This window comes from Nematolebias whitei, chromosome 16, assembly GCF_014905685.2.
Source record: "Nematolebias whitei isolate Nwh7 chromosome 16, NemWhi1, whole genome shotgun sequence".
NCBI classification, from domain to species: domain Eukaryota; kingdom Metazoa; phylum Chordata; class Actinopteri; order Cyprinodontiformes; family Rivulidae; genus Nematolebias; species Nematolebias whitei.
This window is the reverse complement of record NC_056513.1, coordinates 24,293,085-24,320,258: the sequence shown is the minus strand read 5'-3', so window position 1 is coordinate 24,320,258 and position 27,174 is coordinate 24,293,085. Positions and strand designations below refer to the sequence as shown.

Sequence of the window (27,174 nt, the reverse complement as noted above, 5' to 3'; positions counted from 1 at the left end):
ATCTATCTATCTATCTATCTATCTATCCATCTATCCATCTATCTATCTATCTATCTATCTATCTATCTATCTATCTATCTATCTATCTATCTATCTACCTATCTGATGTGTTAATAGTTCAAATCTCATTGTAAAAGACAGATTTTTTTAGTTACCAAAAGAAAAAAGAAAAACAAATGTAATTTCCTGTTAAAATAAGCCATATACAATACATATGTATTTTTATTGTTGATGTTACTGTGAAGGAACAAGCTTGGATGATCCTCTTCCAGGAAGAATCTTGAAATTTACCAAAACAAAGCAAACTTTGGCCTGATCTCATGTCAGTGACGCTGATACTAAACTACAACGTTAGCAAACACTGATAAAACGGTCAAATATTGTTTCAACAACAAAAGTCAATTGAGCATTTTTATTAATATCATTATTGGTATTATTAGTATTACAAATAATAATAATAATAATTTTCTAATCACCAAACCTCCATGAAGCCTGATCAAACTGGACTCAGTGGTGTTGTTTAAATCCCAGCAGCAGAGAACTAGCTCCTCCTCAGATCTCTTGCTGGAGAAGTGATGCAGAAAGACTCCCTGACAGCCAGTCGAGTTAGAAAGACCTCAGATGATCTGGAAACCAGATGCATGTCTGCGTTTAAGAGCAGGTAACGTTTAATTGTGTGCACGTGTTGCTGCACACAGTGTCAGTGATTAGACTGTGATTATCTCAGTAATGGAAGGGAATGCAACAACATACTCTTTGCAGAAACAAGAATCACGTTTTGTTCAAGTCGCCCACACGAACTCATAGACGCCAGAACCGGCACCACGACTAAAGTCCTACTCAACATAGACCCCAGGAGCTTTTCACTGCAGTCTCGTTTTATTTTCCTGCAGCTTGTCTCAAATGTCCCACTGAAACGTCCAACATGACTTCAAGAACAAAACCATTCATATGATTAAAAAAAAGATGGAGAGGGCGATGAAAACCAGAAAGATGAAAACACGAGGAGGAGAGAAAAGGATTCAACAAAAAGACCACATGCTTCCTTTTCTCCCAGTTCAGCTGGATCTGATCAGATTAGTCTTTTCTGCTGCCCGACACATGCATTTACCTCATGTCATAATTTATTTTGGTGTCAGACGAAAGGCAGCTACAGACAGACAGACGGACATGTGCTTCTCATCTCCTTCGAGGAATGCGCGCTGAAATCTCAGTTCACCTCTAGTCCAAACACTTCAGTTGAATTCTTCCTCTTTGCATAAAAGAACAGAGGGTTTCTTCCACATGCAGTGATCCTTTCCAACAAAGCTGCCTTCAGCGACTGCACCAATATTTGTTCATCGTGGGGTTCGTCTCTTTAGGTGGCTTCATGCTCTGTTTTAACTGGACGCTGCGTTACACGGAGGCTTTGATTCTTGAGAACAAAGAGGGAGGAACACATATGCAAACAAGAGGAATAAATTTATAGCACTGACATTATGAATGATGTCATTACTTTACATATATTAATCAAACAATAACGCAAACAGACAAAACTGAACAGCAACAGTTGTGTTCAGACAAATCTTTTGCCTGAACTACAAATAAGTTGGCTCGGTTTCATTCAGGGACTATGACACTTGTTTAATTTTTTTTTATTTTACAAGGCTGATTGCCACTTTGATCTTAAATAATTTTTAAATGTTTTTTTTTTTTTCAATACAAACATGTTTCTTTTACTCATATAGTTTTTGTCTGTTATCAACTCAAAAGGCCAATTTTGGTCACTAAAAAGATAATTTTGAAAATTCTGTTCTGTTTACATTAAATATGTTTAATGTTGATTCCATTTGCAGAGATGAGCAGTTTTATGACAGTTTTATGGTGAGCTTTAGAAGAACTTAACAAACACCTTTATCAGTCTTTCTCCCTCCTTAGATGGCATTAATCTGTCCTCCAGCTCTACTGTGAAAAATCTTGGTGTTATTTTTGATCAGGACATGTCTTTTATCCCCCACATTAAAAACATTACTAGAACTACCTTCTTCCAGCTGCGTAATATCAATAAAATTAGAAACATCTTATCTAAAAATGATGCAGAAAAACTGGTCCATGCATTTGTCACGTCTAGACTGGACTATTGCAATGGTTTATTATCTGGGTGTCCAAATACTTCTTTAAAACGTCTTCAGTTGATCCAAAATGCTGCTGCCAGAGTCTTAACTGGAGTTAGTGGGAGAGATCATATTTCTCCAGTTTCGGCTTCTCTCCATTGGCTCCCTGTCAAATCCAGAATTGAATTTGAAATCTTACTTCTAACCTACAAAGCCCTCAACAACCTAGCTCCATCTTATATTACATATCTTATTGGTCCATATTTTCCTAACAGCACTTCGCTCTCAGACTGCAGGTTTACTTGTGGTTCCTAGAGTTTCCAGAAACAGAATGGGAGGCAGATCTTTCGGTTATCAGGCTCCTCTCTTGTGGAACCAACTTCCAATCTCTGTTCGTGAGGCTGACACATTGTCCAGTTTTAAGACTGGGCTTAAGACTTTACTTTTTGATAAATCCTATAGTTAGGCTTGGCTTGGGTTTCCTGAGCTGTCCCTTAGTTATGCTGCTATAGGCTTAGACTGCTGGAGGACAAACTGACCACACTTTTACACTCTGCTGCTGTCTTTACTTACTCTGCTCAACCTGTTTTGTATTTGTAATTTTTTTTCTATCTTAACATGTGCTTTTGTCTTTCAGGTTCTCCTGCACCTGGACCTGCACCTGGACCTGCACCTGGATCTACCATTCTGTGTTCGTCTGTCTCTCCTTCCTGTCCTCTCAAACCAACAAGTCAAAGCAGATGGCCACTTGTCTTGAACCTGGTTCTGCTGGAGGTTTCTTCCTGTTAAAAGGGAGTTTTTTTTTCCTTTCCACTGTTGCCACTGTGCTTGCTCAGGATGAGAGACTGCAACAAAGCCAAGATTCAACGAGTCTGCTGGATTCCTTAGATAGAGAACTTTACTTGTTGGCTTTTCTATGTATGTGAATGTTCCTGTAAAGTGCCCTGAGACAACTTTGTTGTGATATGGCGCTATATAAATAAACTGAATTGAATTGAGTTATTGTGAGGAGTGAGAGGGCAATCTGCATCTGTATCTAGCTTAGCCCAGCTTTACAATTCGAACTCCACACTCACTGTTCTTTGAATTGAGCAAGTTCCTTGGATGAAAAGCGAATCGTCTTGTTACAAATAAAATCCAGTTGTTGTTTTTTTGTCTTTAACTTTTTTAAACAGTTTTATGAGTTTTCTGCTCGTTGCATCAGTGTGTGTGCAGCCATTGCCTTCCTCTGGCATTCAAACCTCTATCAAACAGAGTGTGTATAAAATACTGTAGTTCCTAACCTCGTTTACAGTAAGTTCCTCTGAAAGTGTAATACAATGAGGTCTCAGGGTGAACTGCAGAGATAAATTCAACACATCTTTTGCTCCCATCCCTGGTTTTAGGGATAAGATCTGATTTAATGAACAAAGTTGGAAGTGGCTGTTACAAAATAAAGATGAAATCAAAGCTGTTTTCTTTAAGAAAGCTGCGGATGAGTGACTAAAGATCACCTGCTCTCCGTTTTAATTGGATGAGGATGCTCAAATTAACAGCAGCATCATAGAGTTTTAATAAGGTATGAACAAAAGAAGGTTAAATCATTTCTTCTGGACCACGGTCTTTAAGAGAAATGAACAAACTGTTTTTACAGCAATGGGGATATTGAAACAAGGTTGTAGCTGTCCAAAAGAGACGAAGAAGCTGCACAATGATAAAGGTTCTTTGAGTTGAATATTAATGCCAGAATGATTGAAGACATATTTAAGATGAGCATTAGTGCTTCTCATCTGTGGTTTAAACATAATTTCTGTCCAGTTAACAAAATAATACCCCAAATAATTTCATGGTATTTTCAAAATGACAGATTTTTAACACAAGCTAAAACTTTTCTGATAGCTATCAAAGGTTTTCATGTTTACATGTTAAAATGTGTGCATCAGTCACAAGTTGTAATAAAAGGAGGATCCTTCAGTTCATTGTAAAGAATTTACAGAAATATGTTAAATATTTTAATTTTCAGGTTGAAAGAGAAAACTCCTCATTTATGCAATTAACAAATGTCTTTAAAAATAGCTTACTACTTCTGATTTGGAGCCACACTATATTTTTTTATATTAAACTTGTATTCTCAATGAGTCTCAGTTTGTGGATTACAGTCCCATTTAAGAGTAAAATATATTCCATAAACAGGGTATTATTGTCCTGTACATGTACAGATCCACTGCTACTGGTTCAGTGAGACAAAATGTAAAACCTAAAGTTGTAAAGTGGACAAACCCTAAGTGACACCATAAACCCATCAACTAAATCACTGGATAAATAAATGCTGACGTTTAGGAAGACGTTGATCATAGTACTGGAAATATAATCAGTTCTTTGTGCACAAATGGTGATACTTTGATTTAAAAAATTGTGTTAGTTGTGATTTTTTTAAGAGAGTGATCATTATCTTATTAGAATGGTTATATAAAGATTTTAAACAGACCAAATAATTGTAGTGTAGCTTTAAGGCATTTGTTCTACAACAAAACTTAAGCACACAAACTTGCACCTCATTTTTAGCCGTATAAAAGAAAGAACTGCCTCTCTGACATGAATGCACTCTGATTGTAATGAAAAATGTTTTTCATAGCATTTTTATCATGAATATAGCCAGGCTTATGAAGCATTTCATTTGTAGTTGGAAGTCTGAATTTCTAAGCTTCAAGTTAATAAAATCCAACCGATAACGTCCCAGAAACTTGGAATTCTGACTTAGAAAATCTGAGCTTTTTTCACTATCTTTGACTACAAATCCAATATGGCTGCCTCACTTAGAGACAGCTGCAGTAATTAATGATTGCATTCACTTTTGTCAGCGTGCATCTCATTAAATTGGTTGTGCGTATAGCAGTGCAAAAATTTGTAATAATGAACCTGATGCTGCAGTGCTTGAATGCGTAAAATGAAGGCCAAAATACCGTACTTTTTGCCGTATAAGACACACCTTTTGCATGAATTTGCATGCCCTGTGACTTATACAGCAAAGCGACTTATTTATGTTTTTTTTTTTTTCCCATATTTAAAATGCAATTTTTGGCTGAGATCTGACGATTTCATTCATTCTGACATGGAAAATATTGAACACTACCATTTTCAGCCACTAGAGGACCCTCGACTAACATGGCAAGCCAAGTGTCTCATTAATAGGTAAAAGTGGCTATTAATGAGACACTTGGTATGACATAGAAAGCCACGTTCATCTTGCTCCAGAACTCCTGGAGCAAACGTTAAATCAGCTGCATTTTGCCGTGCCGCCCAGTAGAAATCCAGCTGATTTGACCATTAAAGTGCATTTATTAAAGAAAAGTTCAACTGAGACACACCTTTACTATAATTTTGAGCAAACAAATGATTGTTTTTAAGTGTTAATCTTGTGAAATTCTTGTTAAAGTCCTCCCGTGCACGCTCCCGCGGCCGTCATTTAGCAGCTAATCAATTTTTGGCACAACACCGGCCCACATTTCCGGGTGGTCAGCGATGATGCATAACAAACTCGACGCATCAGCGGTGCTGCATAATAGATGTGACATATAGCGTGAAGCGACATGTTCATGTTTTTTTTTCCACTTTATTAGACATATTTGGACCGATGCGACTTATACGGCGGTGCAACGTGTACAGCAGAAAGTACGATACTTTGTTTTAGTTTGTTTTGCTAATAGTTGGCCTAGTCACTATAAGTGAAACAAATAAATCATACTGGAACATAGTTAAAGGGATGGTCTAGTAATTTTTGAAGCAATGTCCTGTCTAATATTTATTAATAGTTAGTATCTTGTCAGCCATGACATGAGTCATAGACCATGGAGAATGGAGAAAGAGGCAAAAGTCTTCATCCAGGCAAGGCTAATGGCTGGCCAAATGAGGGCCAGCTGTTTAATTGATTTCCAGATTAATAAAACAACATCCATCCATTCATCCATCCATCCATCATCTTTAACCACTTCTTCCTTTCCAGGTCATGGGGGTCACTGGTGCCCACATCCAGCCATCACTGTGTGAGAAGCAAGGGACCCCCTGGACAGGTATCCAGTCCCTCACAGGGACAACAACCATTCACTCTCTCACTCTCACCTACAGACATTTGAGAGTTGCCAGTCAGTCTAACATGCATGTTTTTGGTCTGTGAGAGGAAACCAGAGTACCAGGAGAAAACCCACACATGGACAGAGAGAACATGCAAACTCCACCCAGAAAGGTCCCGGCTGGGATTTGATCTGGCGACCTTTTCACTGAGAGGTGACACCCCTACTAATTGTGCCACCGTGCCACCCGTTAAACAACATGCTGGTGTGAATGAATGCTACATTAGCTATTCTAACAAAGTTAAGTCAGGTCCTCTGGATGGTTTCTTTTTGTTGAAATGTTTCAGCTTTCATCCAAAAGACTTCATCAGTCTGAGGAGCCACAACAATCTCAGTCTTATAAACAGCACCTTCATATAGTGGGTCAACCAGTTTGATGGTGCTCAGATGGTTTCTCTAGTCCACCCTCTCCCCCACTGACTTGTTTGAGGCAGTCATGGCTAAAGTGGATCAAAAAATCCAGATTCATGCTCAGTACTTCAAATAAACAAATATAATAACTTTGTTGTCTTTTTCTACCTGGATTATTGAGCATGAATAAGGATATTTGGATCCACTATGTCCATGACTGTCTCAAACAAGTCAGAGGGGGAGAGGGTGGACTCCAGAAACCACCTGAGACCATCAAACTGGTTGACCCACTATGAGAGGGCGCTGCTGGACTGAGTTTGTTGTGGCTCCTCAGACTGATGAAGTCTTTTGAATAAAAGACGAAACGTTTCAACACAAAGAATCCGTCCAGAGCGCCTGACTCAACTTTGCTGGAGTTTTCTACCTGGATTACTGAGCATGAATCAGGATACGTTAGCTATTGTTACATCTCTACGCTGACATCTACACTGACGTGACATCAGTTGTTTAGTTTGTTGCTGTTTCTCAACCAAACTGCCTTCGTGTTTCTATGTAAATTATCGCATAGACCCACTACAATAACCAGTATTTTTGTCCTTGGTATTGCGGTTGTGAGTTCTCCAGAGCAGAGGTTCCCAACACTGGTCCTTGAGGAACACCCTCCTGCATGTTTTACTTGTTTCCCTGCTCCAACACGCCTGATTCAGTGATTTATTTAGGTTATCAAGTTCTACGGAAGCCTGTTAGTCGCCCATTGATTCAAATCGGGTGTATCAACGCAGGGAAGCAACTAAAACATGCAGGATGGTGTTCCTCAAGGACCAGTGTTGGGAACCACTGCTTCAGAGAACAAAGAGTTAATCAGGACCTGGGTTAACGTCACCTCTGTATTGAGCGTCAGCTGCCAGAAACGCCTGCAGACACGGCATTCTGCACCAGCCGACCTCAAAACCTGCCTTCAACAAAACTGCTCAAAATGTCAGATGAAAGACAGCCCTCATCAATCACGCCACAAGATAATTTCCTCCCCGTGGGCCACTGAGCACCTTCCACCGCAGCTCCACCGGCGTGTGCATGTGAGAGCTAACAAAAGAAAAAGAGGCTGATTGGAAAACGCTGTTCTTTGAGGTAGAGTTTACCAGTTCACCACATTTGAATTAGCATGAAGCAACAAGCCACCGACACAAAGAGGAGTTCGTGAAGATGGGAATTAAATTAATTTAGCTCGTATTGTTTATTTAAATTCAAGAGACAAATTATAAATGTGTACAGGACAAAATAAATCGTAGCTACTAGTCGCTGAAAGTGTTCACCATGGTACATCAACTCACACAAAGACACATCCAACTATATTTGCTTCCCTAACTTCACACCTTTCACTGCAGTAAGATCATGCCTGCAGTCGTAAATTATATCTTGTGATAATGCTGAGTGGAAACAAATACTGTGAGCCATCTTCCTGCTGTTGAAACAACTTTGAAAGCGTTAAACTAAGTTTAAGTTGATTATTTTTAATTTGCAGACATAAGAGCCACTCGGTTACTGTAAAAGCAATAAACTGTACTAGCGAGGCTGATGGGTTCATGTTAAACACGTTGACTCGTTAATGTACGCTCCTGGACCGCCTCGGGCCAGATCACGACATGCTTGACCCTAGCGTGACCACATAATTCAGAGGTTTGCAATCATCATTCAGACCCAGCCCTGCTCAAAGCCAGGTGCGTGGCTGCGTTTGACATTGAGGAAAACATCAAATATACCTGAACGCCATGATAAAGTGTTTGTCCAACATCTGGATAATAAAAACATCTGTTGTGTTTAATGTTCCTCATTGCAAGCAGTTATTTAATAATCAAATCTAAAGTAAAAGGAAGCATCTTGAACGATGCTGCAGGGGTCACACCCTGAGTTTGACCTAACCCCAAAGGTGCAGAGGTCACATCAGTCACTTCAGTAATGGCCTCCACAGACAGAGTGATGTCTGAACACGTGTTATTACTTCCCATAAGTTGGCATGACAATACGCACAAACTTCACCTTTTAACAGACAAACAAATGAGCATCACTATCTACTAACAGATACTTAAAGATTATTGGGAGACCGCATGAATATCGTCTCAGCGTGTTCCCAGACAGAGCAGGTGCAGACAACGTGGAGAGTTTGCCAAGTCTGAAACGCTGGTGTGCTCCAGAAAAAAACAAGAGATGTGGACCTGTACATAAAAGAGGCAAAGAATAGGGAAAAAATAGGATGAAATAAAGTGTAAAGCAACACTTTCAACCCAACCCTGAGCTGGAGAGACGTAATAAAAATGACATGTTGCTGTTTGTGTTGCCAGTTGCTCAACTACAACAAAACCTTTTGCATACATGGTGATGAGCAATAACACAGCAGGGCCAAAAATAAAACACTATTACATGAAATATCCTAAGGCCAAAAATCTTTATTGTTGCTTACTGAAGAATCTCTGTCAACAATACTAAAAAGAAAATGTGGGAACAAGGAATACAGTAGTCCTTCGCTACTTCGCAGTTCGACTTTTGCGAACTCGCTCTTTCGTGGTTTTTCAAGGTAAGATTGCACACGAGAAAAAAAAAAAAAGGTCCACAACACATGATCGTCCACTTTAATATTACTCACGTGATTGGGACAGTGACAGTAAAAAGTTAACAAACAAAAAAAACTTTGGACAGGCGCAGCCAGATTGTAGTTGCCCATCAAAATGACTACATTTCCCAGAAGCCAACAGTGCACCTCTTAGATGCCTTGCTGCCTTCTGCTGAAATACTGGAGGGAAAGTTTTGAGCTGGTCCAAAAAAGTTTGGTCCTTATTCATACTGTGACTTCGGCACGCAGTGGATGCAGAGCCGACCAGAACCGACCAGGAACCAGAAACTCATCGGTTAATCTGAGTGCTGCCTGCCGGCCCACAAGGCCTTCATAGGGGGGAAACGCCACCCAGAGGTCCAGCACTCTCTCTGGAGCCCACCAGGACTGTTTTCTTCCGAATTTAGACACAATTGGACCACTGTCTGGTACCGTGCTGGCCATCCAAAGGTCCGGCTCCCTCCAAAAGCATTTTGGTGCTCAAGGGCTGCAGAGAGCCGACCAGAATCAGCAGAGAAGGTTTGGATCCGAGCCGCTGTCTTCTGCAGAGCCGGCGAGTAAAATTTTGCAGTACTGTCCAGTACAAATACGTAGGTTGTTAAAATGACGTAGGTTTAAGACTTTAGAACATTGCAAGAGTGTGGAAAGGGTTTATAAAGCCTTAAAATTTATAATTAAAATAAATATAACGTCCCTACTTGGTGGATTTTCACTTATCGCGGGGGTTCCAGAACGTACCCTCCGCGATAAACGAGCGACTACTGTAGTTTTAAAAGACCAGATTTATGTATAAATAATCTAGCCTGATATATAATAAACATTGCGTCATCTCTCACTGTATACTGGGCTTGAAAAGCATCCATTATGTTCTTGTATTTAGACTGACACGACTCCCAGTTAACAGTTTAATGTGACACAAAGTAGAAGATCACTTTGTCATCAACCAACAAGAAGGATTTGGTTGTTGCTCTTGTAATCACCCTTTGGGGCATCTGCTCCTCTTCTTGGTTTCCCTTGTTGTTTCTGTTAGCGGCAGCTGTACAGCACCACCTTCAGGCCTGGCATAGTTACAGCAGGTTGTTTTGAGTCTGCCTGCATTTCTGTGAGCACGTGAACATTTCAAGAAACAGCGAAGTGTTTGAGTTGTTTCCGTGTGGACGAGGCCTAAGAACAAAACGGATCAGTGGTGGCTTAAAACAACTTCAATCTCAAAAGGTCATTTAGAAATGTCTTATTTGCGAGTGCCAATGGTGGCAGTAACCACTAGCTGCAGCACTTCTAGTTTAGTCTTTGCCACTAGAGGAATATCATAACATTTTAGCTGGAATATCTGTAATGTTTTATAATGATTCATGTGAATGTCAACCTCTAAAAAAACAGAACGTGGTCATCAGTTATACCAGCAAAAATAATATAGCGTTCACAGGAACGCCTACTGCCGCTAGTTACTCTTGAAAACTACCATTCCATGAAAAATAACCATGAAACATGAAGGTTTATCAATTAGCGTTCGTAAAAACCGCTTTGAAATCTTTGACATTGGAGTTTTAGGATATCCACTTTGATAGTAAAGTCCCTTTTAAATTGGGCGATTAGCTCATCAAACCCGTCAGAATGTAACTGTTTTTATCCAAATCAGGTTGTTCAAAAAAACATCTGCAGCAGGTAGGATATTAACTACTCATAACCTTCCCACAGTATCAGTTACCCAAGGCATCTTCAACTGATGTGATCAGTGATGCCAGCCTCTAACAGGCCTGAAGATAAAAGTCTCCATCTGGTTCCTGCAGCTCCGGGCGCTGCGTGTAGCCAAGCATCCCCTGCACAGCTCGCTTCAATTTGCCTGAGTCTGTTCCACATTACAGCCGGAGAGGTGAAATGTCCTGCAAGCTGCAGACTGAGGGGAACACTGATGCAGCAGGTATGGTACAAGTCCAGACACATATGGCCTATATCTCTAGACTGTCTGCTAAATGTGCAGTAAGCTCAGTTCAATCAGCTTTAGGCCAAATCATCCCAGAAATGGAAGCTATTTTTGGGAGGGGGGTGGGGGGAGCTTTGCAAGACATGGACATGAGGAGTTCATGGTGAAGAGTGGAAAAAACTCAAGAGTTAAACTCTGCGTGTGCAAGTGACAGTTTGTTTATGTTAGTTGGAAATTATTAGAATAAAAAATATGATGAAAACAGCTGGAGAGCTCAGTTAGAAGACAGGAAGAGGAAAATCTCCTTTTTACAAGTCAATTTAACATCACAAATGAATTAATTTGTAAACATTTATTTGGTTTTAATGGGCATTCTGGACGTATTTCAAATGTTCAACCTACCTGCAATAGAAACAGAGAAGAAGCTGATCAGCAGCAGCATCCACGCGTGGCGCGTTAGTCTCCATCGGTCCATCATAGCCGCATCAGAAGATGATATAATGACCACCAGTGACTCCGCCAGGACTGCTGCGCGAGCTCCAACACCTCAGAAGCGCGTCTGAGCGCGCGCGCCCCAACAAGCTGGCAGTTAATTAGGAGCGCGCCTGCGAATAAAGAGCGCTGTCACTGTTCTCCGCTCTGTGGAGAAAAGAAAGATGAATATTAGGAAGGTTTTATCTTTGTCATCTGCAGAGAATGTTCCTCACTTTCTCTTCCCTCCCTCCCTCCTCCTCCTCCTCTCCGGGACGACCCCTCCCTCCCTTGAGACTCCTCAGACTTGCGGCTCAACCGCACGTGCCAATGTTCACCTAATGGGTGGATTGACTGATGCGTCCATCCATCCTGCTCAGACTGAAGGGACTCGAACCTTGCTTTAATAAAACCTGCCCGTCTGACACCGAACCACCCAACAGGTACAGACCCTGTGTCTATGGGGTGCCGTTTGTAAAGTTACACAGTCAAAAATTAACAGCAATATTTTGGTTTATGTAGCCTTTCATAGTATTTTTTTTCTCAAAGTCATATTTTCACCATGTCATTCATACATTTATAAATAGCAAAGTTCCAAACTAAATATTTAATTTCCAAGCTAAATATTTAGTCTACAAACCAAATACTTAACTTGCAAGTTAAATATTTAGTTAGTAAACTAAATATTTAGTTGTAAATTAAATATTTAATTTCCAAGCTAAATATTTACTTTCAAAAATAACCATTTAATTTCCTAACTAAATATTTATTGTCCAAGCTAAATATTTGATTTCCAAATTAAGCATTTAATTTTTAAGCTAAACATTTAATCCTTAAACTACATATTTAATTTGCTAATGGCTCTAAATATTCAACTTGCAAGTTAAATATTTAGGTCCAAGCTAAATATTTAGCTATCAAATTAATTTTGGAAATTAAACGTTTCGCTTGGAAAATAAATATTTAGGTTTGAGCTATTAGCAAATCAAATATTTAGTTTAGGAATTAAATGTTTGGCTTGGACAATAAATATTTAGTTTGGAAATTAAATGTTTAGCTTTGAAAATAAATCTTTAGCTTGGAAATTAAATATTTAATTTACACCTAAATATTTAGTTTGCTAACTAAATATTTAACTTGCAAGTTAAGTATTTAGTTTGTAAGCTAAATATTTAACCTGTAAATTAAATATTTAGCTTGGAACCATGACATAATGTATGCATAACATGGTGAAAATATGACTTTGGAAAAAAAAAAACTTTTTTTTTTCTTATGAAAGGCTAAATTAACCAAAATATTGCTATTAATTTTTGACGGTCTAACTTTACAAACGGCACCCCATGTATGCCACCCTCTGCAGGTCTCTGAAGATGTGCACAGAGCTGAACATGAACGCGCCCAGCAGCAGCAGCAGCAGCATGCTAGGACAGGACAAAGGTGCTGCCCAACTAATAAAAATATGCTGCTGCAGATTCCAAATTCCAGTGCCTGTCTGTCTTTGCCCACCTCAGCTCAGACACTCGGCATAATTACGCCTCGCACAAAAAATGCAAACTGGATGACTTCTTGTTGCAAAAGTTTACCCCAACTTTTGTTCCTGAAAGGTGGAGGTCACAATCTTTATGAGCTGATGAGTTTACGAGCGAAGGAGGACAACAGAAACACAGACATTGTTCTGCTCAGAGATCATTTATAATAATTGCCTGTTTTATTATGAGCGTTAAAATGTAACTCATATTTACATCCAAATCTCTCACAACTTGCTGAGTTATATTTAATTAAACTCAGAGTAAGAAATGGCATCTACTGACTGAATTGTGCTAATTGATTGCACAAGATCTGTGTCAATTAATGCCACTAACTAGGAATCAACTCTGTCTGTTTGTTAGCAAAATATCTCATAAACCACCGAACATATTTTCATGAAACTTCCAGAATGATTAGGTCGCCAAAGCTATTGACTTTATGCATAAGAGAGTTGTTCACAACTCATAGCATAAACAGATTGAGCAACATTTCCATTATCAATTATGGTTAACGTGTAATTTTCTTTTGTGTGAGAATAACACAACACTTCCATTGCTGAAGCATTTTTTCACAAATATTGTCTGTCTTGCTAAAAGCAACCCCCCACCCCCCACCACCACTGTATTTCAGCAAATGAAGTACTGCTTTTAAAGTAGAGGAATGAGCCAAGGTCTGTAGAAGTTTGGCTTCTTCATCAGGTGCTTTGTACCTTACAAGATCAGAGATAAAGATAACTTTAATGTGGTGAATATTAATGATAACTTCGTGTTTTTGGTTACAGAAGTCATTTGGTTCCAGGCATACATTAAGAAACTGACTGAGGGGGGAAAAAAGATTTTAGGCATAATTCCAAAATCCCTTCCTCCTGCTTCAGGTAGAATTGTGTTCAACTTTTGACAGCCAGCCACAATTAAAAATGTGTGTGTGTTTGTGTGTGAAACAGAGACCGACTTAATGAGAATCACTTTTTCATTTAATTAAAAATAAATCTTATTTGATTACAAACCTTCTCATGGACAATATTCATTAGCTCCTATATTACTTCCATCAAGGCCCCCCCACCCCCACCCAAATAATAATAATTGCGCTACTGTACAGAAGTGCGTTTTTGAACGATATCAACTTTGACCACAAGATGGCGCCAAATCTGTCGATAACGAATCTCGAGGCGAATTTCACAAATTTCTACTATATTTTTTATTTATTTATTTATATTCTTTAAGACAGCGTGAATCACTGCTTTATGCTGTATGGCTCACATATGTTCAGAAACAAAATTTCAGGTCTGATATTTCAACTCTTGCTGTGTTTTCTTTTCTTCTAAAAGCAGAACCACAAGGACTGGGCAACCTGTTAGATAATCCCAGTCTTTCTTTGTCCATGTGACTCACTCTGTGTTATCCTCTTATTGTGGCTCTTCTGCAGAGCTGTTTGCTTGTCTTCTGGTTTCCCAGTTTGAACAGAAAGCAGAGAGCCAGAGGAACCATGGGGAGTCCTGAACAGAAAGTGGTGCTGATCACCGGCTGCTCTTCTGGTATCGGCCTGAGGATGGCTGTGATGCTGGCCAAGGATGAAAAGAAGCGCTATCATGGTAAGTGCATGGAGGTCAAAATAAATGTTTCTTTAATGTTCTTGGTGTTAAATAAATAAACAAATAGGTTAGTTTTCAAGCATACATGACAAATTTCAGATAGTAAAGAAATGCACTTGTGAAATGATACGATCAATATATGTATATTAAAAACATTTATCTCCTAAGGTACTTTCTTTAAGAGCTACATTAAGTAATGATGATTACACTGAAAAGTCTAGTTCAGAGCAGTGGAGGGCTTTATGAATGTACATGAAATACAAACTACAAGGAGGTCCGAGACCACAAAGGACTTCCACAGCACTAATTGCTAAACTTATTAAAATAAAATCCATGCTATCATAAGTTTTTTTTTTTTAACTACTATAATAGTGAGCCCAAAGGCTTTATATCACTAAATGCCTAGCATTTCTTAAAGAAATGCACTTTACGTACTGGTTTGCATGGACAATTTTGAAATAAGGACCTTGTGTGATCTGTTAGTTCTCAGAGTATGTTTTGGGAAGTAGTCTCAGCTACTAACAGTTTTATCTCAACATTTTTAAACATGACTGAGTTATTGCCATTTTAGTGTTTGCTGAGATTGATTAGCACTGGGGGCCATCTTGAATCAGTTTGACTCTTCCAATGATTCCTTTCTGAGACCTTCATTAGAAGCTGTTCACCAGTTTATGAGATATTATGCTAACAGACAGACAAGTATGTCACAATATGTCACATGCATAAAAATACATCAAATCCAAAAAAAACAATACGTTGATAAATGAATGATTTGTTTCATGAACGAATGCCACTGCAGCTGCAGCATCAGGCTTTCTGCACAAACTGAGCTCGTCTCACGAAGAAGCAAATCCAGTTTGACAACATGATTTACTGCACAAAGTCTAATATTTTAAAAAAATGCACAAAGAAAATATAAATAAAGTAAAAGGTTTCTATGAGATCACACTTCAGGTTTACTGTTAAAGGATCATTTAAGTGTCATTTACTGTATGAGCTGACTAAACAGCCTTCTGGGTTTATCTCACAGAACAGTTTGATGCTGTGAGTCTTCAGAAGAGGCTGTTTGAAAAAAAAAAGCCAGATTATGAATTATATTTCATATTATTGGATTTGTAGATATGGCATCTCGATCAGAGCCATAAGCTGACGATGTGAGTCGAACAAAACCACACAAACAGCCAATACGAGCTGTCAAACGCACCCACCACCATCAGTACACGATCAAATCTGATCCAGTTATTTATGAACTTGACCAAAAAAAATAGATAAACTAAACCTGATAAGATAAAATCCTGTCTGTAAAGTCCATTTACCTCACAATGTAGTCAGCTAATCATTCAAAATGACACATACATCACAGCGAGCACTCAGTCGCACACAATCCTGCCATGTTTTGGTCATTGGAGTGCTGTTCCTGCAGTGTACGAACCTCCATTATCCTTGAAAAACATAATGCTGTAATCTATTTGACTGCTTTGTTTATGTTTATGCTGACTGGACTTAAAGAGCAAAAAAAAAAGATGAAATTAGTATCTATTTTGAAATAACCTCTTCTTTCTGTCCTAAAGATCGGAGTAATAGGGCTGAAAGCTTTGTGGATCTTCTACCACAGAGATCTGATTTTAAATTAAAGGTGCCCTGTGTATGAAAAGCTCTCGGCTTTATTCACCTCTCTATACGCACACGCAGTCATCCCTTTGATCCCGTCACAGCCGTAAGACCCTTAAGACACTAGACAACAGTTAAATCAGGCAGCAAAGCAGCACTTCAGGCTAATATTGGCTCGTAGTGCTGGAGCGTGGCTCACAGGCTGGATGGGGATAAAGTCACGTTTGTCTAAGACCAGTAAGTAGCTGTTATAACATTAAGTTATTTTCTGTACCAGTTGGAACCAAATACGTTGAGTAGATGTGTCCACTCTTTGTGCACATACTAAATAAAGGAAAGTCAGTGCTTTTGTGTACCTTGTGTGGTTGTAAAAGACAACATAGAAAGAGTGAACTTAGTTTGACTCACGTGGGCACGACGCCTAATCAGTTATTTACAGCAGCCTGAAGGGGACGAGCTGCCATTAAACCGTTTGATAAATGAGGAAATGTTCTGAGGGAAAAGAGAGTAATATCTGAGCAAGAGAAAAATGTATTGCACATACAGTATATGATATAATTAAGATTTAAATATGGTTTAAACACATTTGCTACTTGAAGTTAGGGGTTGAACGACTACATCATTTTAAAACTCGACATCAACATAATAAAACTCGAGTAGAACTCGAGTAGTTGATGACATCATAGGATCTCAAGATGAAAGAAAAAAAAAAACAGAAAAAAACCCTGTCATTTATTATTTACAAAAAAAGACCAACAAAACATTGGGAGCGTATATTATGCTCCTCCCATTTATCATACTGCAAATAATTTGCAAGAAAAACCAAAACTATTAGTTATTATTATTAAGCTGCAAAAGTGAAAGAAACGTGCGGCACGTCAAAAACTAAACTAAAAACAGTGGGGGGGTCGACCACCCCGCACCACCGCCAGCTGTGGTGCGCGTTAAGTTTAGTTTTAGTGATTAATATGTTTATAGGTTTTTATTTATAGGTTTAGAGATTAATATATTTTGCTTTTTGTTTGTGCAACAAGGTCAGAGGAAGCTGGTTCTGGTTCGGTCATTGGACCCGGTGTTGCACCATATTCTGTGACCTGCAACAGTGCATGCAACACCGCCCCTACGGTCACAATATACGGTGGTCACGGAATATGGTGTAACACCGGTTCACAACAACTCCAAACAGTCAGGAAGTTGTTTCATTTTCTGTTTCCTTACGGTAGTTGAACCAGAAGATTCATCTTTAGTGAAATATTTCCAGACTATTGATGCATTTCTACCTGTTTGTCAAGACTGGACCTGCTCCGTTCAGTCCATCTGCTGGGAGGAATCCATTTGGTAACTTCTACTAGTAGCCGGGTGTGGATCACGTGACACAATGACGTCACTGCGAATACTCGACATGAAATTTAAAAACTCGATAGATGTCCTAGGAATCGACCTGTCGATTACTCGATTCGTCTGTTAAAGCCCTACTTGAAGTCAGTGTAAATTTCTACCTTTTAATGAGCAAAAATATTAGTGGAGTGGATATTCATTTCCTGAATCATTAACCACACAAGTTTTACAAATTGTGTTACATTTTCTGTGAAAACATAAGATTTATGTTGTTTCATGCTGAGATCATTACCGTTTGGGTTTTTTTTTGTCCGTTATTTTATATTCATTTGTGCTTAAACTCGTTGCCTTTTTTTCTCTCTCCCGAGGGTCGAGGTGGTGTGTCTCGTGAAAAATAGTCTGTTCTAACGAATCACAGAAAACAAGCTTTCTGTACTGTGTTTTTTAATTTGATGTGAAGTAACAATTCCAAAAATACTACTCCAGATTAACACAATAAAATGGGAGAAAAAGTTAATGAAGTAACAAACAAAAACAAAGTGAAAACATTTTGAAACAATTTATTATTACCACTTCAATTAGTTGTTACATGCAGGGATCAAAGACTTCTAATGACCTAACCACTGACCAATCACTGCCACACACTCTGTCACCCCCACAGAACTGGTTAAAAGAGATCCTACCATGGTAGCAAATAGAGACGTACTGATCCGATACAATATCGGTATTGGTACTGATATTGAGAGAATTAAATAAATAAAAAAAATTGGATCGGGTATCGTTGACAATGTGACCGATCCATGACTGGGCAGATCTATTCACTCTACTTCTATGCTTTGTGCTCTGAGTGACGTCGCGCGCTAGCGTACTGACTGAACAAATTGAAGTTGTGCTGTTTTTACATGTTTGACCAAGCTTGTGGATCTCTTAGTGTGTTTAAGTGTGCTCAGAGTTTTCAATAAATTTGTAATTCAGTACATTCATGTCTGCGTTTAACAAAACAAATGTTTTAAGTTAATTCAGCACTGGGTTTGTAAGCTCAAACATCCAGGTAGACAACAAAAATGGCTAAATCATGTCATCTGGACCTGTTTCAGAAACGGGTCCAGATGACATGATTTAGCCATTTTTGTTAATTCAGCACTGTTTTCTGTATCGGATCAGTATCAACCAATACTGAACAGCAGATATCGGTATCGGATCTGAAATGAAAAAAGTGGATCGGTGCATCCCTAGTAGCAAATGTCCATATTTTTTGTTGTTGTTTTTTCTCTGTCATCCTCAGTTTTCTATTTGGGCCCTGTCTGTCTGCACCAAATGAATTTATACAGAATATCTCCACTGTTGTGCTCAGCAGGTTTCACTGCAGCTCTGAGCTCAGCGAGGTCTAGGGTTAGTAGCAATCATATTCATCTGTCCATCCATTATCTTTTACCCTTTCTTCCGTTTCGAGTCACGGAGGTCATTGGTGTCCATATCCAACAGTCACTGTGCGAGAGGCGGGGGACACCCTGGACAGGTCTCCAGTCCATCACAGAGAGACATACAACCATTCACTGTCTCACTCACACCTAGGGACAATTTAAAGTTACCAATCAGCCTAACATGCATGTTTTTGGTCTGTGGAAGGAAACCAGAGTACCTGGAGAAAACCCATTCATGCACGGAGAGAACATGCAAACTCCACCCAGAAAGGTCCTGAGCCAGGATTTGAATCGGCTTCCTTTTCACTGAGTGGCGGCAGCTCTATCAACTGTGCCACCGTGCAGTCCAGTGGTCATATGCACTAAAACCTGCCGGATGTGTCCACGGGGCAGAAAATCTGATGCCTCAAATGAAACTTTTGGACCTGGCTGTTCGGATCACAGGCAGCACGTTCGGATCTGCTTGACAAATGCGGTTCGGTGAACGGTCCCGCCCCATAGCAGTAAATACATTTGTTTTTTTAAACGGAGAAGAAATTTCTGAAAATCATTAAAAATTCCATTAAACCTTGTTAAAAGTGTTGAAAGTATACAGAACAAAACAATACACAGTAAGCTCAGTAAATAATTCATTTGCGTTGTTCATTGGGAGGAACTACTTTGTGGGGCGAATGCATTCTTTTCGGTGTCCCTATGGACCAGCTGCCACCAGTTTTTACTAAAACTCATCAAAGATAAACTAAAGGGGAGTTGTTGGTTTGTTATGTTGCTTGAAGTTTGTGAACAAAAGTTTTTATTCAGGTTATACGACTGTTCCCGAGCAGAACAATCTGTCAGACTAATTCCTCTACATGGTTTTATCAGTCTAGGACAGCTAAAACAAGCTAAAGGAAAGCTTTAAGATCAAAATGATGTTTGTTTTACCAACATGATGAATTTTTTCTCCCATTTAAAGTTTTTTCTATACGTTTGTGGACAATAGCTAGTTCTGCATACTTTCAGCTAATGTAACTTGCTTCATTTTTAGCTTTTCAGCTGCTGTTCATCTAATTTTAGCCTTTAGCTACTGTTCTTCTGCTTTAAGTTTTAGCTAACTTTCCATCAGTTTTATATTTTAGCTGCTGTTCTGCTGGTATTAGCGTTCAGCTAGTTTAGTGGGTCTTATACAGTAGCTTTTATCTTTGTCTTTGTTAATTGTGGTTTTTTTTAGCTACTAATTTGTTTACATTTTGGCTAATTTTAGTTTTTGCTGTGATCTTTTTTTAACTTTAACAACTCACAAATTTCAGCCCTCACCACCACTCATGCACGCTCTCCATTTGACTCTCCTGTTCGCAGTTATAGCTACGATGCGTGATCTGAAACGTAAAGATAAGCTGGTGGAAGCTGCCGGAGATGCGTACGGGAAAACGCTCTCTCTTGCCGTCCTGGACGTCTGCAGTGATGAATCTGTCAAACAGTGTATCGATGGCATCAAAGATCGACACGTGGACATCCTCAGTGAGTCCAAACCAAATACTTCTAACGTTCTGTCAGTTGATCACACATTTTCACCCTCCTATTCTTCGTTTCTCACCTCCTCCGGATTAGTCAACAACGCAGGGATCGGTCTGGTGGGTCCGGTTGAGAGCATCCCCATTGAGGAGATGAAGAAAGTCTTTGAGACCAACTTCTTTGGAGCTATTCGCATGATCAAGGAGGTGATGCCCGACATGAAGAGAAGAAGAGGGGGACACATCATCGTGGTCAGTAGTGTGATGGGTCTACAAGGTGAGCAGAGACATGGAGGCAGGTAGTGGGGTGTGGTTGGGTGGGCTGCTCAATGCTACAGTGATAAATAACAGGACTGTCAGCATCACTTTGATAGATGGAAGCATTAATGGATTACAACTGGACGTCTCAACAGACAGAAATGTGTTTTCTTCTCAGCGGTGGTGTTTAACGACGTCTACTCAGCTTCCAAGTTTGCCATGGAGGGCTTTTGCGAGAGTTTGGCTGTGCAGCTTTTAAAGTTCAACGTCACGTGAGTACCACTCATTAAAGCACATTGACTAAAATGTAACTAACGGAACAAAATTAAAGGATGAGTTGAATGAATTAGAGTGTGAATCCAGCTTTGCTCTAAAAAAAAGTAACGTTTAATTTTGTATTTTTGAAGGATAGACATTTTCGGAACATTTAAACTGTTGTTATTTACTCAGACATTCTGCATGTGCTGTAAATGTAGATGGGAGGTGAAGTAGATGGACATCAGGGATTAGTGTAAGGGACAGTGGACATGTTGTTGTGGACAGTAATGTTGTTGTCACTAGGCCTGTCGCAGTAAACAATAAATCAATGAATCGCATGATAAATTAAAATTATCTACCTCATTTTCATTTATCAGCTTTATCATTTCTTCGTGTCTCTCTTTCTACTGAAGACACTGGATGAAAAAAAGGCTCAACTCCGGTGCTCTTCCCCTCCCTTTCTCTTTTCTCTTTAAAATCAGTTTTAACCGTCCAAAATCACATTTTTGGATCGTTAAAAGCAGCTAAGCTGAGAAGCTAAGCTACGAGCTAAGCTAAAAGGCCGACATCGACGAAAATCCAAAATTCACGGTTGAAACGAGTGCCTTCATGTAAAAAGTTGTTTTTCTCTGCAAAAAGAAGGTGAGAACTTGTTTACAGATTTTTTATTAAAAGCTTTGTGTGAAAAATGCTAAACTAAAGAGCTTACACCACACCGAGCATCTGTCATTTTGAGAGCCGAAAAAAAAGGAAACAGAGACAGCCCCCATTTTTCTAAGGCACGCTGCTCGCTCCCTCACTATCCATCCTTTGTTTCAAACTGTCTTATACTGCCATCCAGTGGTCAAAAAAGTTACTATAATCAAAACAAATTAACCAACATTTCTTCTTAAATTTGTCAAATTTCAAACAATTTTATCGTTTATCGCAATAATTTCTGGGACAATTAATCGCCCAGCAACATTTTTTTATCGTGACAGGCCTAGTTGTCACACATTTGTTCTGAAATGACGGCATGCTATCTATTCAAAGGCACACTTCAAAATAGCACTTCAAATGGTCCTTTGTGAACAAAGAAAAGAAAATAAGGTTTGGATTATGGATTGCAGAACAAATTTTCTCCAGAAGGAGCAAAATGACACGGTAAGAAGTGTTGAAGTGATTGTTGTCTCTTTAACACACCTTTTTATGTTTGAACCACTTTGACCATGGCTGACTCAGAGGAGTCGACGGTGGAGAGGGCGGACCCCAGAAACCATCTTATCACCAAACTGGTTGGTCTATTATGGGAGTGTGCTGCTTGTGGGACTGAGTTTGTTTGTGGCTCCTCGGACAGATGAAGTCCTTTGGATGAAAGCCCAAACATCTCACCAAAATATAGAAACCATCGTCCAGATGACCTGACTGAACTTTGTTGGACCTTTTTTATGTTATTTCTAAGTTACTCACATTGTAGCTTTGGTTTTGTATTTGACTACTAACACACGTATACAACTATCTTTTGGTCCAGCATACAGATTTTCTTCAATGACAGTGAGTTCAGAGGAACATTTCATGATAATAACAGCCTTCTAGGTGGACAGTGATGGGATAGCACAGGCAAGGCAAAGTGGTAATCTGTTTAAACGAGGGTGAGGACAGATATATTCTAGTAGAATATCATTACACTGACATATACAGGGCAGCACTGTGGCGCAACTGGTAGAGCTGCTGCCTCTCAGCAAGCAGGTCCCTGGTTCAAACCCCGGTCCAGGGGCCTTTCTGGGTGGAGTTTGCATGTTCTCTCCGTGCATGTGTGGGTTTTCTCCGGGTACTCCGGTTTCCTCCCACAGTCCAAAAACATGCATGTTAGGCTGATTGGTAACTCTAAATTGTCCTTAGGTGTGAGTGAGAAAGTGAATGGTTGTTTGTCTCGTTTGTCTCTATGTGGCCCAGTGATGGACTTGCGACCCGTCCAGGGTGTACCCCGCCCCTCGCACAGTGATTGCTGGACATGGGCACCAGCGACCCCCGTGACCCAAAATGGAATAAGCGGGTAAAGAAAATGGATGGATGGATGACATATACAGTACAAAACAATAATAATTTCATAAAGCTGATCAGTCGGTCGTTTCATGAAGTAGTTTTTAATTAACTTGGAATGAGTGTTGAAATCTTCATATGTACTTGATTTTAGTGTGGCATACCACTGGGTATGGTGGTTTGCTTCTTTTTGTGTGTGTGCGCAGACTGTCAATGATCGAACCTGGACCAGTGCACACAGAATTCGAAGTGAAAATGATGGAAGACGTGAAACAGAAGGAATATCCTGGAGCGGATCCCGACACCGTGCACTACTTCAAGAACATCTATCTTCCCACTGCTGTGAACATCTTCGAGGGATTCGGACAAACACCTGATGACATTGCGAAAGTAAAGATTGTGCACTCTCTCTACTTTGTGATTTATTATCTAAACTAATCTGACCAACCCTGGTCCTTTTGCTGCAGTGCACAAAGAAAGTGATTGAAGCCAGCAGACCACGTTTCCATAATCTGACCAACTCGATGTACTCACCGATCGTTGCCCTGAAGCACGCAGACGACACCGGAGACCTGACTGTTCACACCTTCTACCACATGCTTTTTAACCTGGGTCCTCTGATGCATGTGTGCGTGACTGCCATGAAGTACCTCACCTGTAGATGTCTGAGGGCACGAACGGTTTCACCAAACTAAAACACAAAATGTGCTGTACGCTTGTATCAATAATAAAACATGAGTTTATTGTCTGAACTCGTCTTCGTTGTCAAAAGATCCTATAAAATATATTTTACTGTCCGAACCATTTCAACATTTATATTCTTACCTGAGAGTCAAACAAGTAGGTCCCTTATCAAGAAGCCTGATTCAGTAAATGAATCCATAACCATCCGTATCAGGCTTAAAAATAAAATGTCGTTTATATGAAGCTTTACTTGGATCAGAAAAGGCAAAGCTGCTTTATTTATACAGCACGTTTCAGTGACAAGGCAACTCAAGGTGCTTTACACAAAGAATTAAAATGGAGTCTTTTTCTTACCAGAGACAGTCTTCACTGTGATGGGGGCAATTACATTGTTAATGTTTGCTATTTTAAAACGAAAATTGCCAATGAGATCTTTGGCAGAAATCCAGGGAAGTGCAAGTGTGGAAAAGCCTAGATCAGAGGTCGGCAACCTTTAGGATCAAAAGAGTCATTTCTGCCCCTTCGTTCACTAAATTAAACGTGTCCAGAGCCGCAAAACCTGCTATAATGGTCAATATCAACTGGTGGCCCATGGGCCACTTAAAGTTTGCTAGAGGGGGCTTTTCTGGCGTGAAATTATAAAACTAAAAACATCCAATGATTGTCAACATTTATTGATTTTTTTTTACATTTGGCCTAGACAAACTGATCACTTGAGTTTTCAGTGATGTAACTTTTTGTCAGTGTTGTATAAAGTACCTCAAAGCCATACTTGAGTGAAAGTACCACAAAATTACTTTGGTAAATTTTAAAATATCTTAAAAAAATATATTACTTGAGTAAAAGTCTTAAAGTATCTGAGATTTAATTTACTTAAGTATCAAAAGTAAATTTCTCATATAAAATGTACTTAAAGTCAGAATATTAAGTAAAAGTAAATGGTTAGAATTTCCATAACAACATTTATTGGGTGTAGTATCCAGTGACAAAAACTTGGAAAGTTTGAACTGAACAATGAAAGATTGATCTTTAAAAAGTCTGATTCTAATGAAGTATATTCATTCAACCTTTATTAACCTTTATTAACCTTTATTAACAAAGCTGGTAGAAAGTCCACATTGTTGTGTAGTTGGCTTCTTTACTGAGCTCGGTTCTGTTTGGTTATGCCTTGTTTCTTTATGAATATAATAGTTCCTATGCTTTTGAATGCAACGTGGCTGTTACGATGCTAGTGAACGCACCACTCTGTGTAAAGTGCAGAGCTCAGTTGGAGTTTTTTTCTCTCTCCTGACACGGATGGAGCCTTGTTGTTCAAGCTTGTTTATGCTTTACTGGTTTACTGCTGTGTGTAAATACCAGAAGAAACACAGCAAATAAATCACCATAAACTGGATATCTGTCTCTGTGTTCTTTAATGGGAAGACTAGTGACCCAACAACTTCATACCTTGCTGCTCTAAAGCAGTTAATGTCCTGGAGAACACCCAACCTCTCCTTTTTAGCAGCTATTGTCATTTTCACACCTATCAGGAACTTACAGCGTCTCCACTGTGAGTCATCAAAGACATATTGTAACGATTAATATCTGCATCTAGTTTGTTCACAGCGGGAGCTGCAGTGCACATTGAGGGAGAGAGGCCACGTGAAGTCACAGACTAGGAGAACAAACAGGCATTGCCCAATCAGATTTCTTCTAATTTTGTATTTCAGGAATGAGTAACTAAGATGGTTAAGGGAAATTTATTTGAGTAAAAGTACACATTTTATTGAAGAAATGTAGTGGAGCAAAAGTGAAAGTCGCTAGAAATGTAAATAACGAAGTAAAGTAAAGATACTTCAAAAATTCTACACAAAGTATTTCTACTTGGTTAGATTACAACACTGCTTTTGGTGAACATTTGTGTCTGACCTGCTCTGTGCACAGTGACAAAACTCTCAAAAAGACACACGAATGATCCAACAGATCAGTAACATCGTTCACAATGACCTTGGAGATGCTAAGTCCCGTTGATGTGTTAAAATCTAAAGTACGACCCCGGAAAATGTGAACAGCAGTATCACATCTTATTTGTAACTTGCACATCAAAGCAGTCAATTTTAAAATACTGTCATCGTGTCTTAAATCTTTACTTATCAAAATGTTTCATTTATAACTCCTAAAGCCACCACTTAAGACACATTTCAGCAAATAAAGTTGTGTCCAAAAAAATGATCCAAGCTGTGACAAAATGTGAAAAAGAAAAATGTGTTGCTTTTATATTGAGAAAACAACAAAACTTTTAAAGGATTTTTAGAGTTATGATGAATAATGTGGTGAGGATGACTCTTAGCTACCACCACACCAGATGTGGCTTAATAAGTGTGAACTGTCGTCAGTGAATAATTGCACACACTCCTCTATTTGTGGCATCTCTGTCAAAGATTCTGTAACATACCTGGGTATCAGTATCACTAAGAATAGTAAAAACAGAACTCTATAATTTCACAGCATGTCTTTTCACATTTAGGCATTTTAGAGTTTGTTCTCCTGTGTAATAACAGTATTCCAAAAATACCCACTAAGCTTTCCAACTTCCAGGTTTAGCTTGGCCCCTTATCTATAAGCATATTTTTTCTCCGCAGAGGTGTTACATCTGGAACAACTCTAACATAATATTCAAAAACAGGTCGTTATTTTATCAGAAATGGTTTAACTATGTATTATTCAAATTAATCCACTATTTAATAACAAAGGTTTTCTTTATGAATAATTTTTACTCAGTACAAGGTTCCTGTCACTCCAAGAGAATGTATTTGATGCTATCCCATTTGCTCATGTTGTTTAAAGATGTTGACTTCTCTTCTATCCAGTCTGAGTCCTCCTGACCATAAAAACAGTTCTGTTTCTCAACTCAACTAAAAGGCGTCAATTCCAAAATCTGTTCTTTATGTCAAGAAAATCTGGTTTCATCCCCATCTTGTGTTTCCTGCTGGAACACTTTTGTGCAGAATCTTAATTGGGGAAAAGTTTAATCTCTCCTGCAAATTTTTTTCCTCACTAATAAAGCCAAATAAGTTTTTTTTTTTTTTATTCATGAATTTTATCCAACAAAGCATTTTCTTCAGAAATACAAACCTGATATTGATATTTCCTGTTCTTTCTGTAAGCTTTATCCAGAAACATCTATTCATCTTTTTTTGGAAATGTACATACTTAAAGAACTTTTGGAAGGACATTGTTGCTCTGATATCCAATAATATCCAACCAGGTTTCTTTCTCCATTTTGAAAATTGGTATCCTCGATTTCAAGACGAAAGACTTCTCTCATATATTTATTATTAATCTGATCTTGGTTTTTTGCCAAGTTCCATATCCATAAAAGTAAAATAATGTATAGGAAACTGTTTTTTGACCTCTTTGTAATGGATGTAAA

The 27,174-nt window shown here is 38.9% G+C and overlaps 2 protein-coding genes across 2 annotated transcripts in view; one reads left to right on the top strand and one right to left on the bottom strand.

Moving 5' to 3' along the window:
* Positions 1 to 11,563, bottom strand: part of LOC119422453 (collagen alpha-1(XI) chain) — a 72,622-nt gene extending 61,059 nt beyond the window's left edge. The window contains exon 1 of the mRNA XM_037689825.1: positions 11,488 to 11,563. Within this exon, the coding sequence (XP_037545753.1) occupies positions 11,488 to 11,563 (76 nt within the window). The remainder of the gene's footprint in view (positions 1 to 11,487) is intronic.
* A 2,994-nt stretch (positions 11,564 to 14,557) lies between these two features.
* LOC119422975 (retinol dehydrogenase 8) lies at positions 14,558 to 23,875 on the top strand. The gene is made up of 6 exons (XM_037690386.1): positions 14,558 to 14,674; positions 20,386 to 20,547; positions 20,638 to 20,817; positions 20,977 to 21,070; positions 23,285 to 23,468; positions 23,546 to 23,875. Exons 1-6 carry the CDS (start codon positions 14,569 to 14,571, stop codon positions 23,771 to 23,773), a joined length of 954 nt encoding a protein of 317 aa, XP_037546314.1. The 5' UTR covers positions 14,558 to 14,568; the 3' UTR covers positions 23,774 to 23,875.
* The last annotated feature ends 3,299 nt before the right edge of the window (positions 23,876 to 27,174 follow it).